Genomic DNA, 16,874 nt, shown 5'->3' with positions numbered 1-16,874 from the left:
CCTCCCATGTTAGCAGACTGTCATGTGAGCCCGCCGTAATATGAACAAACACACCCTAAAATGTGAAAAGCAATTAAAAAGTTGGTGGATTTGGGTGTATATTCCCCCTAAGACATTTCATATAGAACCCCGCAGTTAAATTTAGAACGAAAATATGAAAAATCTAATATAGCTGTTTATATTAGCAGATTGCATCACTGCCCAAGCGCAAAGTGATTAACAAAGTGCTTGCAAAGTTGTGAAAAGCTCGTGCAAAGTTGTCAGATTTACATGGAAATGTTACCTATGTTGTTACATTATCGAGACCAGCAGTTAAATGTTCGCGAAAGTGAATAAATATGTCGTAAAAGTTGTTTGAATATCACAGTGGCCCCCGATGGATGTAGAATTTTGAAATACTTCAAAACACTAAGTGGCCGCCAATAACGGTAAATTTCAACGGACTCTGATAGATGAGTGATCAGGTGATCGACCTATTATGAAAGTAAAGTTTAATCGGTGGTGGTTAGTACTTGCATGGAAGACAACCTGAGCAAACTAGCCGATGAGTTTTTTGTGTTTTTTTTTGCAGTCTGCACCTGTTTGGTTTAAGCTGTTAAAACAGCGTGCAAAGTTGTCCAAAGCGATTGCAAAGTTGGTAGATTTGCGTGTTTACTTGACCTAAGTTGTTTTTATATCGAACCCTGCAGTTATAACGTATGAAAAGTAAATAAAATCCATTTGAAGCCTCCCATGTTAGCAGACTGTCATGTGAGCCCGCCGTAATATGTACAAACACACCCTAAAAATGTGAAAAGCAATTAAAAAGTTGGTGGAATTGGGTGTATATTCCCCTAAGAGATTTCATATAGAACCCCGCAGTTAAATTTAGAACGAAAATATGAAAAATATAATATAGCTATTTATATTAGCAGATTGCATCACTGCCCAAGCGCAAAGTGATTAACAAAGTGCTTGCAAAGTTGTGAAAAGCTCGTGCAAAGTTGTCAGATTTACATGGAAATGTTACCTATGTTGTTACATTATCGAGACCAGCAGTTAAATGTTCGCAAAAGTGAATAGATATGTCGTAAAAGTCGTTTGAATATCACAGTGGCCCCGAAGGATGTAGAATTTTGAAACACTTCCAAACATTACATGGCCGTCAATAACGATAAATTTCAAAGGATTCTGATAGATGAGTTGTCAGGTGATCGACCTATTATGAAAGTAAAGTTTAATCGGTCGTGGTTAGTACTTGCATGGGAGACAACCTGCGCAAAGTAGCCGGTAAGTTTTTTTTTTTTTTGCAGTCTTCACCTGTTTGGTTTAAGCTGTTAAAAGAGCGTGCAAAGTTGTCCAAAGCGATTGCAAAGTTGGTAGATTTGCGTGTTTACTTGACCTAAGTTGTTTTTATATCGAACCCTGCAGTTATAACGTATGAAAAATGAATAAAATCCATTTGAAGCCTCCCATGTTAGCAGACTGTCAGGTGAGCCCGCCGTAATATGTACAAACACACCCTAAACATGTGAAAAGCAATTAAAAAGTTGGTGGATTAGGGTGTATATTCCCCCTAAGACATTTCATATTGAACCTCGCAGTTAAATTTAGAACGAAAATATGAAAAATCTAATATAGCTGTTTATATTAGCAGATTGCATCGCTGCCCAAGCGCAAAGTGATTAACAAAGTGCTTGCAAAGTTGTGAAAAGCTCGTGCAAAGTTGTCAGATTTACATGGAAATGTTACCTATGTTGTTACATTATCGAGACCAGCAGTTAAATGTTCGCGAAAGTGAATAAATATGTCGTAAAAGTCGTTTGAATATCACAGTGGCCCCCGAAGGATGTAGAATTTTGAAACACTTCCAAACATTAAATGGCCGCCAATAACGATAAATTTCAAAAAACTCTGATAGATGAGTGGTCAGGTGATCGACCTATTATGAAAGTAAAATTTAATCGGTCGTGGTTAGTACTTGCATGGGAGACAACCTGAGCCAACTAGCCGGTAAGTTGTTTTTTTGCAGTCTGCATCTGTTTGGTTTAAGCTGTTAAAACAGCGTGCAAAGTTGTCCAAAGCGATTGCAAAGTTGGTAGATTTGCGTGTTTACTTGACCTAAGTTGATTTTATATCGAACCCTGCAGTTATAACGTATGAAAAATGAATAAAATCCATTTGAAGCCTCCCATGTTTGCAGACTGTCATGTGAGCCCGCCGTAATATGTACAAACACACCCTAAAAATGTGAAAAGCAATTACAAATTTGGTGGATTTGGGTGTATATTCCCCCTAAGACATTTTATATAGAACCCCGCAGTTAAATTTAGAACGAAAATATGAAAAATCTAATATAGCTATTTATATTAGCAGATTGCATCACTGCTCAAGCGCAAAGTGATTAACAGAGTGCTTACAAAGTTGTGAAAAGCTTGTGCAAAGTTGTCAGATTTACATGGAAATGTTACCTATGTTGTTACATTATCGAGACCAGCAGTTAAATGTTCGCGAAAGTGAATAAATATGTCGTAAAAGTCGTTTGAATATCATAGTGGCCCCGAAGGATGTAGAATTTTGAAACACTTCCAAACATTACATGGCCGCCAATAACTATAAATTTCAAAGGATTCTGATAGATGAGTGGGCAGGTGATCGACCTATTATGAAAGTAAAGTTTAATCGGTCGTGGTTAGTACTTGCATCGGAGACAACCTGAAACACTCCGATAAACACTTTTCATTTTCCGATAACAAGAGTGTTTAAGTAATTTTATCAAGTAAATATGCATCTATAAAAAAGAATCCCAAGATTTGCATTTATTATATATAAATTATAGTATTCACTGGTTACATGAATGTCACCATTTTTTTTTCGTACTTATAATCACTATCTAGGAAGTGCAAGCAAGTTTTGATAAAAAAATCCTGAAGTTATATAGTATTTTCAACAACTGACAAGAAATTGAAGGTATTCTTGTTTTTCCACGATTGTTGGGGGGATTGAAGGCATTCCAGTAACCGACAATTGTCTAGAATTGAAGGCATTCCAGTAACCGACAATTGTCGAGAATTAAAGGCATTCCAGTAACCGACAATTGTCGAGTATTGAAGGCATTCCAGTAACCGACAATTGTCGAGAATTAAAGGCATTCCAGTAACCGACAATTGTCGAGAATTGAAGGCATTCCAGTAACCGACAATTGTCGAGAATTGAAGGCATTCCAGTAACCGACAAATGTCGAGAATTGAAGGCATTCCAGTAACCGACAAATGTCGAGTATTGAAGGCATTCCAGTATTTGACAATTGTCGGGAATTGAAGGCATTCCAGTAACCGACAATTGTCAAGTATTGAAGGCATTCCAGTAACCGACAATTGTCGAGAATTGAAGGCATTCCAGTAACCGACAATTGTCGAGAATTGAAGGCATTCCAGTAACCGACAAATGTCGAGTATTGAAGGCATTCCAGTATTCGACAATTGTCGGGAAATTGAAGGTTTTCTTATTTATTTTATACACTAGTAGCTTCATGGTTTTCGCTGTGAGTAGGGTTTTGTTGAAGTAACTGGTCCTTTCATTGGAGTTGCAAATCAACGAGTTTCTTTAAGAGCTGTTAACTTGTCCTTATGATGTGTGCAGTTCCTAAATAATAACTCATTCTTAGCCATGGAATAAAGAAATGTATATGTACCAGTATATATATATATATTTTAATTATTACTAATGTATTACATAACAAAAAATGAAAATGTGTTTCTATTCTAAATATTTAAAGTAAATTTAGTTCACTCCCAGCATCAATCTTGCAATGAAACAATTACATCATCATATTTTTCATGTAGGATGATCTGAGTTTCTTTACTCAGCATGTTCCTGCCATTTAAAGAAAACCCCCAATATATTGCTGCTTCCACTGGCTCTTCATCCTGGTAAGGTACCCTTTTTCGGCCCTGGAATAGGTAAAATGGCTTCCACGAGCCTTTGTACCAGTGTATAATAAACTTGTCATCGTCTCGACTCAACACTTTACCAATTTGTGGTATTTCATCATATTCTGGACAGTAAACAGCAATCATGTCATTAACTGCAATGGAGTTGTAATTATCGACATGATCTGCCATCACTGGCATGCCACCAGTTACAGTTACCTTTGAAGATAATGAGAAAAATGTGTAAGTAAGTAAGATATGATGAATATATGATGTTTAACAAACAATATGTAATTATTTTTTTAAAGTTATACTAAGTACTGCAGTTGTCCAGGTAAGCACCCTTGCCGGGCAGCTGCCCCAATTTAGATACAAGAAATTGAGGTCATGTCCGGGCATATGCCCTAGTGGTCTTTTTATACACTTTTAATAGAAAAAATAACAAAAACCTATTTATTGTTTTAACAGTTGACCTCCTTGCAGTTTGTTGTGATTCTGATAAAAATTCTTGAAAAATAAATGTCAATTGCGTAAAACTAAGGCTGAACGAGAAATAGCTAATTTACATTCTGCCTTCAGGGGAGCGCGTTCTCCACCGTTTATGTCATTTATTTTTTATCAAAATCATAACAGTCAGCATGTTTACAAAAATGTATATTAAATTTAAAACGGTAGTTCTCTTTTTGTAATATGTCGTGTTTCTTTAGAAATGATCTTGCAGTATCAAGAGCCTTGAAGCAAGTGTCACACTCGCTTTAGCGTCATTGACAATGAAACCAATGTTGCAATACTGTAGTAACTCGTACATGGGAGAGTGGCATGTTGTTTTGGCTTTATAAAATATTCAGGGATGAGAATGAGAATTTTCAGCTGAAAGTAAAGTAGCCGGGGTCCAAGCTGACATTGATAACGACTTCCGAGTCTTTGTCCAAGACATTGGCTCTAGGCAACAGGGCAGCTCACTCAGAGCAAACCCAGCCAATCATGTTAATCGTTACATATTACTTCAAACACTTGGAAACCACTTCAGATTTTACGATTGCACTGAAAAGAGTCACGAACACGCCGCATTGGAGACACCGCGAGTTGTCTCCCTTCGACCGTACACTGATACAGACTTCTTGCAGCTGACACAATGACCCGACAGCATGTTTACTTCCAGTGAATAAAGACGATTTGTATTCTGACCCCCCTCCCCTAAAATTTTCTCCTCGAATTTAGATGTTTCAGAAAATCGACCCCTGGGGCTTAGAAATCCGCGGAAAATGTTCATCCCTGAATATTTGGTAGCAGCTTGCGAATCAATAACTGGGGCCAGCAATTTTGATTTGACCCAGTGTTCTTCCCAGGCCTCTGAAGCAACAATACCGTGGCGCTTAGACACTCGGCTGTGAAGTCTGTAAGAAGTTACAAAGTCTTTCAAGCGTGCAGAGCCTCCAAATCCAACAAAAAATACTAGAGTAGCAATATTTTGCTCATTGCACGCAACGGCAACAATGTGACAAAACAAGTCTCAGTCGGGAAGACACACTCGATTTGCTGTACTCTATTTGTTATCACTCAATCGCCAGTGACATTAATTACCCCAAAATTAAGTCACATTGGAAAGAAAAGTGTAAATAATTCAACTGTAGACGAGACGGACGAAGAAAAAACAAACCCTGTCCTCTAGAAATTTCCTCATTCATAGAGTGTCTCAGTACCAAAGAAAGCCGCCTAAGGCGACATAATGTATGTTGTGATATTGTGACTGATGTGTGCGCCGCCACCTTTGTTACCTTGGTCAGAACCCCAGGGTTCATGTTTTTCTGCAATGTTTAAAAACAACATCTCGTAGGTGATTTTGATGTAATGTCTAATTTGTCAAAACTGGAAATAATTTTACGCAGTTTAACCCCTGAAATTTTAGTTTATTTGTCACATCATAAGCAATAAATTATATATATAAATTGTTATACTTCTAATGTTGCATATCGTTCATTGCAAGTTTTCAATTGGCATTCTATTTTTTGTCTCAGCTTGATCTGAGTGTTTGTCAAGTTTTGCGAATTTTTGATTGTTTATGTTTGTGGTGAGAAAACTTGTCATATCTATAAAATAAAAAAATATTCTACTTACTCTAGGACAGGGCAGAGTTAGTCTTTCTTCAATGTCCATCACATTCTGCCCTACTCCGGGGTCTTCTATTTGATTTCTCAAATTTCTTTTTTCAACAGCATGATCTTTTAAATCATACAAGATCCATGAACTTGGAGTTTCACTCGGCACCTATACCAAACAAATAGTTTTACTGAATTACTGTCCAAGTGTGAGAAAGTATATACTTTCTGAAGGATACAAATACTTGTTTTTTAATATATGACAAATGAAATGTCAACATTCATTAGCTTATTTTGTAAGATTGGGTCAAAATGTGTGATGCATTATTGGCCTTAAAGTGTAATGAATTGGAACAATGAACTTTTTTTGAGTGCAAAATTTATTTATAAACAACATTATGGAAAAAAATCAAGTGAAAAATGTACATAAATTAAATAAACGATCAATAATAATGTTCTGGATAAGGAAACGCCCACGTCCAATTTCTTGGCTGACTCAGAACGAGTCCCCAGCTAGAGAACGTAATTAGCATACAAGGGTGATTTGTGGCGTCACGGCGGTGAATTTGTCATAGTTTCACAATGGTCGCTATATGCATGCAGTGCTCAGAAAGTGACATGGAGTCTGTCTTATCGTCTGACGAGAGTTATGAGATCGAGGAATATGACGACAACGAGAGATGTCACGATTTTGTTTTAGAGTGCCAGGAACAAATTGGCCCATACAGGTTTGAACCTGCGAGAAAAATATGCTATGTGGGTGTCCGTGTACCTCCCCCCAAAATGACCGTGAGATTTAGGCACAGGCTTTGAACATCATGACCGAAAATATTAACGTTGTTATTTTTATTAAACTTCACCTGAACAATGTATCGGTAATGTTAGGAAATCTGCAATCTAAAATGTAAATTTTTGTGCGTCCGATAGATAGCGTGTTCTATCTCCTGCTTTATGGTCCCGTTGGTGGCGCCATTTCGGCAACACTCGTAATGCCGAAATAAAAAGGTGACAGGAGAGGGGGGCATGGCGCGATTTTGGAATATCATTAACTGTTTACCCAATTTACAACCAAATTTGTATCAAGTTTGAAATGCACCAACAGACGAAAGAACCCAGTTCGCAACGTCCACGACTGTGTCCTGTTGGGGGGCTAATTGAACACTCAGTAGTAAATACTTAGTTTGAACAAGTTGACCTGAACTGTATTCTTTGACCTGATAGGTCAAGTCGTAAATCAAAATGTTGGATGGTGCCTATGTGTTTGAATTACCGTAGGTCATTTATATATGTTAATGACAGTTTAGTGCAACACGGAAAAGATTTACTGATGTTGTGAAGCGTTCTTTTAGCTTTAATTTTGATGGAAAATGGCATTTTTTTAAATCAAGAAATTTCAAAGCTAGACTGAGCATTGCAGAAAAATTTAACACTTTTTATGGTGATAACAGCTCATTGTTGAACTGAAGATTACCCATTCACGCTTAGCCATGATCATACATCATACTCTTGAATAGGTGTCAATTAGACCCTTAATCTAGATGGTCAGGAAATTAGAGACTCTACAATATTAATTATTTGTTACCTTTTCAAGTTCCTTCACATTAGTGAAAAAGTCATTCCACCATTGTACTGCTGCTACTGGTAATTTCATTCCATATCGCCTTGGGATATCAAGGTTTAATGCATCAGCATCCATCTTTTCCAGACTTGGAATAACAAATGAAGGAACATCATCTCTGCCTGGAATACTCTTTAAACAATATTTACAAAAACAAGTTAGTAAAAATTATTGCTATTTTTTATTCAACATTGTCTTTTTTGCACAATATAAAGCAAACAAAGCATGGATCACAATTTAGAGAATATAAAGCAACTCCCATAACACAAAATTTGTATGTAAAAATTAAGATTATATGTATATTTTGCATTAAAAGTAAAATATTTAGCATCATATAGTCGAGCATTTAGAATTTGAGAACATATATGCGTATATATGCTATGAAAAAGAAATATGTAGGCTAAGGGAAGACAACACATGGATAATAAAGCCAGAATGGTATGGCTTTTTCCCCACTGCCAATCAGTAGCATTAGCTGTACTAAAATTGTGATCAAAGTAACCTGTAGCTAAAGTATCAACACATTTAGCTGCTATTTAACTACTTTTTTGGGTTCAAGTTGCCATGATTGATATCTGTAACAATGATCACCTTCCAGGTCTTGTAAAATAAGTAACTGAAGATTCTTTTTTTTTCTCTGACTTTGTGAAAAACATACCTTCAGGCATCTTAGACCTGGAACTTGATCCCCATTGGCATCTATTGTGGTTGGCTGCCATTTGTCTGTACACCACAATCTGTATTGCATGTAGGCTCTTCCTCCCACCTTATGAAAACGAAAATTGTGTGGCTTGGAGTGGCCCTGCATTTTTCCTGTTATGTGAGGTAATAACCAATCCTTAATGTTATACAAAGGTTTTTTTAATAAGCCACAGGACTTGATTGGTGGTGTGTATGATGCTGTAACAGTTTCTTCAAGATCTGTCAAAAAAAAAATGCAGATCAATTGGTTGAGCAGTATAATGATAAATAATGTCCAAATCGTGTCACTGATTTTATTTTCTGTATACTATAAAATACTAAATGGCTTGAAATTTATTTTCACTGAAGAGGTGACACTCCCCCCCCCCCCGAGCATTTTATATGCAGTTCATCATAATCAGTGGAAATAAACTCCATACAAAACAGTTAAAATGCTATTTTCAGCGAAAATGTAATGTAGCTAGAGTAAGGGATTTCTAATCATAGTTTCAGATTAATTTTTTGAACCATTAATTTAAAAAACAATGCTTACAGTTTGGGTTATTTCTTTCTGTTGAAAATGTGATTTTTTTTTTCCTTTTTGGGTTAAAATCAAAAATGATTAATCAACAAATAACTTGACACATCTGTCTACCGATCACCTTTGACCAGAAACAGTAAAAGTCCAAGATTCGACTGAAAGTATAGACTGAACCAAAATTACAAGTCACAATTTTCAAATTATGTCTGAACGGAAAATATGCCCCAGTTAAAACAAACTTGTCTTCTATTAGTAGCCATTAAGTGAATAATAGCAAATGTTGTACCATCTAAATAGCACATCAGGTTTGATGTGTCATTTCCGAACACGAACGTACCATCTATAGTGTATGTATTCCTGTGTCCTAGTTTTGTGGATATCTTGGAAAACATCTGGTCCACATTCTCGTGAGTGTGACCCACTGGTAGGAAGCTGACAAAAATCTATGAAAAAAAAAATTGTATTTGTGCATGCACTAATGTAAATTACAGGGGTGTTTCTATGGTCAAAATAAGTAATATTTTAAAAAAATTGTGGGTGTACATATGCTTCTATTGGAGATGTGTTTTCAATATAGCAAATATGATACATGACTGTTGTAAGTACATGTAAATAAGAATGGCCTAAATCATTCTCAATTCACTGGAGGAGACAGCAAATGTTGATTACTAGCCGAAGCACTCGGATGGTATCACTAAAAATTTGTTAATATTGTGTTCCAATTACCAAAAATAATTACAAAATATTATCTGGTCTAACATACCTCTTCAAATACATTTATTTCTACCATTAACTCCATCAATGACAATAAGAAACGATTCTTATTTTCTCGAAAACAATTGTCTAACTGAAGGTACAACACTTTGGCCAAATGGGTCTTAACTTCACTCAGTACGTCGAGCAAGATATTCATCGTTAAATTGGAATCATGAGGTATTTGATTAACATCAATATGAGCAAAAGGTATTTTACCACTAGTAACACCTGTGTGAACAATGGAACCTGAAAAGTAAAAAAAAAAAAATTACATGAATAGTATGCCATGTTTGAATAAGAAAGTTCATTCTTGTGAAATAATGTATTACACCAGTATATTACTTGTTGTATGAAGAAGAATTAAGTGAAATAAAGAATGACTAGCTGTTGTACAGTTACTACCGGATTCGACTGATACCCCGCCCATCCTAAACTCCGCCCATGGGCAATGTTTCAAATAGTGGGCGATGTTTTGGTCATAATCTTGTATTGACGTGTTTTTTGTCCAAAAAAGACGTTCCTTTCAGTTAACCTCCAGTTAATTTTTTGCATTCATGGTATTTGTGAGAGTTGAAAGATTTTTTGAACAAATGACAAGTAACTATATTGATTTGTGTCAAGCTGGGTGACCCGAATTTAAATATCAGTGCATGAACTCTGGAGGTCATTGCCCAATGCCGCACGTGATTCAAACGGATGGTTATTAGAGAATTCAGTTGAAATAGACGTGAATAATGCGATCAAGGTGCGCTTACAAGAGTTTATTATATTATAGTAAAATTTAACTTGACGCATGTTATGGTTTATATTACATATTCACTTCATTTCGAATAAAATAATTCACCATTGGAACATCGATGAATTTCAAGTATTTAAAATATTTTCTCGACTTTCTGTAGATACCTGACTACTATCCTTTTTAATGATTTAAATGCACCTATGTTTATGTTTGCGTAATTATTACGAATGCAACGCATTATCAAGTTGGTAATATTGAAATATTCTCAGACCCAATACCCCGGGTCAGTGCCCTAACAATAGTAAAAAATAACTTGAGTTTGCGTAATTATCATGAAAGCAACACATTACAAAGTTGAAATATTCAGAGCCGGTACAATATTGTAAACAAATTTGCGTAATTAGAAAAACAGCAAAGAAGTACTTGAAGTTCAATTGCGTTCCAAAATGATGTCGCTGATCACTCAGTTGTCGCAGCGTGTGTTGTGTCATGTCCATGATGCAACCTGTTTCGACTTTGGCTTTTCATTCTTAGTGTACCGTAAAAACTTGATTAATTCGCGGTAGTGAAAATAATTATTTTTTCAAGTGTGCAAATTAATAGCGTAAAAACAGAAATTATTGGTTTTTGGTTTCACTATTTAGAAGAGTTTGAATTTAAAAATGAAACATTCTCAAAATGCAAATGCTGCAGACTAAAAAGAAACAAACTGTAAAAGGTTAAATGAAACTCATTTGAAGCGTTTCAGCCAGGATTATGTTCACGACTTTCATGATCGTATTTACCGGTAATACAAAATTATCCTTCAAAAAATCGACCACGTAATTATTTGGCGGATTGCTGGTTATTATTCCGACCATCAGCTTCTACAACGTTTACATTTACAGTAATAAACAAACAAATAACACTTCTGAGCGTTCATCAAAGTTACGACGTTACATAACTTACTTTGCGATGTTATACACCGGTAATACCAACAATTCCTCTTACTCAGTCATGATGCCATGCAAAAAAATGTTACTTCTTTTTTATATGAAAAAAAAACGTAAAATATGAATCAGTTTTATCGGGAGCAATTATTTTTGATCACTCGATCACTTCGGTGAAAAACACAGACCTGCCATGATAGTTGTGACGCATCAGTTCACCGGCATGTGTCCTTTGACCCGATGGGTCAAAAACGCCATTAACCAATCAGAATGCTGCATGGTAATGCCGGTAGAACACAAAGTTTTCCATTGCGGAAGTAAAGCGATGTCGTAGCACGATGTGTTGGTATGGATTTCAGATGAAAACTGCATGATGGTTTTCGAAAGAGGTGATTAGCAATTTTTAAAAGGTAAAAGAATTTTTTTACATGATTCACTATGATAACAGTTCAAATGTATTTTAACCAATCACGCAATATGCACGTTGTTTCTTGAGTAGTGTAAACTGATCATGAACTCCTCTTTGCCCATGTTATATCGGGGTGGAATTGATTTTGAAAGAATTTTAGTTTTCCTTCTAAAGACTGCGTCTATCGTCAGAAAGTATTTACTTACAAACAAAGAGGTGCTAATTTTACAAAATTTACTTGTATCGTTTAAAGCCTCTACCACATCGTACGACTATGTCTATTGTTTACAAATTATTATCCACGACCGGCAGGATGCCAGTCGGTCAGTACTAAGTATAATAACAATATGACAATAGCCCTGGTCGGAAGCCTTTCCCGTAGTAGACGCTAGTCTTGAGAGCCGGTCGGGCCACCAGCGTAACGAAGATCTCCAATGAAAAAAGCACTGTGGCAGTCTTTCTAATCACTGTGGCGGTGTCAGACCGGTGTGGCGGCAAATCGAAGCACTGTGGCGGGACCGCCACGCTGTTTACATCCTGGGGAGAACACTGGCCTGGTATATCCGGACAAACACCCACCCCTATTTGTTGGCAATTTTCCATGTTCAGGACCCTGGGCTTTTACCCCGATAAATACAGTAATTTTGTACCACCAGAATTTACAAGGTTAACATTATCTCCAGTAACGAATGTATTCAATCGTGTGCAAACTCACAAAGAAAAACATTTTCTGCTATGTTGTTTTTTTTGTACAATTTGACCTGCAAAGTTTTTTTTGACCTGATAGGTCAGGTCTGTTATGATTCAATCAAAATGATGTATCGAACCTATCCTTTCTCTGGGAATTTCTGAAGGCATTCTTGGTAACGCTTGGTATCGTAATGCGAAAGTGAATCTTTGATGTTGAAGTAGATTTGTTACCAGGTCATTGGTAGGTGAAGTTTACACACGGTTACACACTCACAATAAACACATATTATATAAATTTGATTACCAGTATTCAAACAAGCAGCCTGTCGGCTGAGATAGCTCCGCTGTTAGCAATGCACATGGCAATTAAAGAACAGAAGATATCATTAGAAAACGAACAAATCTGAGAGAGGTCCACATGTAGTACCTATATGTATAATATATCAAAGCAATTGGACTTGCGGTTTTCAACAAGAAGTCGAAAATATCACTTTTTACCAAAAATTACAAAAATATTCATCAAAATTAGAGAATTAAAGATATCATTATGAAATGAACAAATCTGAGAGAGGTCCACATGTAGTACCTATATATGTAATATCAAAGCAATTGGACTTGCAGTTTTCAACAAGAAGTCGAAAATATCACTTTTTACCAAAAATTACAAAAATATTCATCAAAATTAGAGAATTAAAGATATCATTATGAAATGAACAAATCTGAGAGAGGTCCACATGTAGTACCTATATATGTAATATCAAAGCAATTGGACTTGCGGTTTTCAACAAGAAGTCGAAAATATCACTTTTTACCAAAAATTACAAAAATATTCACCAAAATTAGAGAATTGAAGATATCATTACAAAATGAACAAATCTGAGAGAGGTCGACATGTAGTACCTATATATGTAATATCAAAGCAATTGGACTTGCGGTTTTCAACAAGAAGTCGAAAATATCACTTTTTACCAAAAATTACAAAAATATTCACCAAAATTAGAGAATTAAAGATATCATTACAAAATGAACAAATCTGAGAGAGGTCCACATGTAGTACCTATATATGTAATATCAAAGCAATTGGACTTGCGGTTTTCAACAAGAAGTCGAAAATATCACTTTTTACCAAAAATTACAAAAATATTCACCAAAATTAGAGAATTGAAGATATCATTACAAAATGAACAAATCTGAGAGAGGTCGACATGTAGTACCTATATATGTAATATCAAAGCAATTGGACTTGCGGTTTTCAACAAGAAGTCGAAAATATCACTTTTTACCAAAAATGACAAAAATATTCACCAAAATTAGAGAATTAAAGATATCATTACAAAATGAACAAATCTGAGAGAGGTCCACATGTAGTACCTATATATGTAATATCAAAGCAATTGCACTTGCGGTTTTCAATAAGAAGTCGAAAATATCACTTTTTACTAAAAATGACAAAAATATTCACCAAAATTAGAGAATTGAAGATATCATCATGAAATAAACAAATCTGAGAGAGGTCTACCCAAGGTACATATACACCAAGTATCAAAGCATTCAGGCTTGTAGTTTTCAAGAAGAAGTCGAAAAAGTAAAACATTGACACGGACGACGACGGACGACGACGACGGACAATCACTCATATGATAAGCTCCGCTCGACAAAGTCGACAGCGGAGCTAAAAAGTCAAACAGTGATCAAAAACCAGGTTCTATAAATAAAAAGTCAAATTTAGGGCATTTTGGTGGGTTGAACGCTTAGCTGAATGTGAAACCAAACATAGAAATATTCCACAAGTGGGGAGGGGGGGGTGATTAGCCAAGCAAGAGTGCTAAGCAGGTCGAGTACAGTATTAGTCAGCTGCAGCATTTACTATACAGCACAGAAAGAAATTAAAAGTTATGTACTACAGAAAATAGCATTATTAGCGATAATGTTAATATACAACATTGATGGCTGCTATTCTGATAGCTAATAGTAACTACCTAAAGCAGCAAAATTACTGTGTAAAAATGTGGCAAGCTATATTCTGAATATGTTATACAGGCTGACAGACGCTTAAAACTAACTCACCTGTAATATGCGTTCTTAGCTTTAACAGATTGGAAGTAGCTTTGTCTTCAGTCATCAAATGAGGCAAGTCAGTCTTATTTTGGTCCATGCCATCAATAATTATGGTTAACAATTCTTCTGGTTCCTTTTCAGCCTTTTCTCTGTGGTAATGGTATCGCTTTCGTTCTTTTCTTTATTATATATGTATAAAAAAAAACATAGGATATGCATTGCAATAACAAAGCTTAGTTCATTATAGAATCAATCTGATACAACATGAATTATCTGTTAATATTATAATTACCAACAAATATACACTAAAAACAATATTAGGTCAGACTTTTATTATCCTTTGTTTCGCGAACCCGCCGAATGAACAGGAGTCGAAAATGAAATAAAAATAAAATTTTATTTCAGTGTAATTCCTCACGCCCGCCGACTTGTAAGCGCAAAAAATTGCTAACAAAATATTATTTTTATCTTCATTTATTTGCCTTATTACTACCTTATACTAAAATGTTTCTTTTTAATTTTTGTTATACATTTTTCGCTTGGAAAGGTATTCACGCTAAATTTTGGATTTGGTAAATAGTCAATCACCCTTTGGTTATTACACAGGGACTGTGGTTATTACAGGTATCACTGATTTTTCGCCGCCGGGGGGAATCACTTTCCAAATTTTGGTTTTGCTGGTGCCTCTAACAAATAACCTATCCTAATTTTGGCCTCCACCCTTTTTCGCTCGAAAGGCAAAGGCGATAAAACTAGATTCTCGAGGACACAGATCGTTTGGATCAGACGATTTCTTTTGTTTCGATTCGTTGTATGCATAGAAACATGGCAACATTGTTTTTGGTGAATATATAACATGTTCTGTTCCAAAAAAGGATTTTGATAAGTATAACAATTCCTTACTGAAACACTTCCTGTAATCTCTAAAATTTTACAATGCCATGCCATGTCAAAGTGGATGTATGCGACTATGAATATCACAGCAGTGACTGTGTGTAGTAATTATGACAATAAATAGTGTACAAGCTGAGATTTTGGCGGATAAAAGTCAAAAACTCGAACCGGGGAAAGGGACGTGCTACTAATCTTGAATAATTAACTACTGTCAATCAAAGTCACGTGATGTTGAACCACTGAAACAGGATGCGTCATAGGCTATGCAAGTTATTAACAACATTCATTAGCATAGCCCCACCTCCAATTCACACTTGCCCGGGGCAAGTGAATTGGGCCTTTATGTGACTGATGAAAAGCAATGCCATTGGAAATGAGACAAAGTTTAAAAAAAAGGGCCAAACATGAAATGGGTGCTAAATACCAATAACACACTAAATACTACTACAGGTAAGATACATTGATTAACTACAAATTGCAATTCACAGGGAAATTTACAGCAATAAATCTATCACTAGGAGGGAATAATACTTACTCTACTTGGTCCATATGAAGTTTCAGAAGACCATTAATCTTTTCTCTTTCAAAATTAGTAGTAGCTTTTTCATACAATTCCTTAAGGTTAGTACATATTGTACATTTTGCAAATCCACTTTTCTAAAAAATTAAAAATCACCAAAAAAAGGTATTTGCATCAAGAGTTTGTGTATGATTCAACAGTGAAGATAATGATAATGACTTTGATGTTTTCCAACAGGCACAAATAATTTTAAATTTTGGCAATTTGTAAACACAATGTAAAATGTGCATATTATTTGTGATGATTTGTTTCTTCATTGTAAAAGTGATGTGGAAATCAATGACAATGGAAGTAATTTTGCAATTTTATTTTCCTGAAAATTAATATTCCCCTAAATCTGTCACATGGTGAATGCCCATCCCAATAATACACAAGATTTTGGAGCCGAGTACCCAGGATGCAAAATGAGTTTGGTAACACTGACTTTGAATATGAACTGAAATTTGTTAATTCAAACAAACGGGAACATACCTTACAGATCTTAAACTCAGGAAGGTGCATTTTCCATACTCTAGTAAAATGATCATAACATATGATACCATTTTCTGAAATGCCTCGAGCTAGAAATTCATTTCTCATTCTTGCATGTAATGAAGTTTTGGAATAGCAGCAGGGCAAATGAATTTCAGAATTGTGCGGCATATAGTCACCAATGCGTTCAAATAAGAAGCGCATCCATCCAATTGCTGCAGTTGTCTTATCCCTGGATCCAGTTCTTCCACAATTTTTGTGTGTTATTGTTATGATACCTAAACAATAATAACAATAAAATACTAATTGAACAAGTCATTGTTAATGGTAGATTAGTTAGAATTGTTATAATTGTATGATAGAAAAAGAAAAAGAAAAAAACAGACCACAAGAGTTCACATTTATTTGTCTAAATGCTTATTTTTAGTGCATCTCTACAAATCAGAATTACCTCAAGTTAGTACTTTCAATGTCTGAAGTTTACTACTTTGTACAAGG

The 16,874-nt window shown here is 35.5% G+C and overlaps 1 protein-coding gene across 1 annotated transcript; it reads right to left on the bottom strand.

Annotated features, from left to right (window-relative positions):
* Positions 1-3,779: 3,779 nt before the first annotated feature.
* On the bottom strand, positions 3,780-16,605 carry LOC102804474 (uncharacterized). Its single transcript, XM_006815009.3, has 9 exons — positions 16,377-16,605; positions 15,861-15,982; positions 14,441-14,610; positions 9,614-9,852; positions 9,188-9,293; positions 8,287-8,549; positions 7,593-7,760; positions 6,030-6,179; positions 3,780-4,130 (listed from the first exon to the last, which is right to left on the bottom strand). Exons 1-9 carry the CDS (start codon positions 16,578-16,580, stop codon positions 3,780-3,782), a joined length of 1,773 nt encoding a protein of 590 aa, XP_006815072.3. The 5' UTR covers positions 16,581-16,605.
* Positions 16,606-16,874: the final 269 nt, after the last annotated feature.

Source organism: Saccoglossus kowalevskii, chromosome 20 (genome assembly GCF_978046115.1).
Source record: "Saccoglossus kowalevskii chromosome 20, keSacKowa6.1, whole genome shotgun sequence".
Taxonomy (NCBI): Eukaryota; Metazoa; Hemichordata; class Enteropneusta; family Harrimaniidae; genus Saccoglossus; species Saccoglossus kowalevskii.
This window is presented reverse-complemented; position numbering and strand designations above follow the sequence as displayed.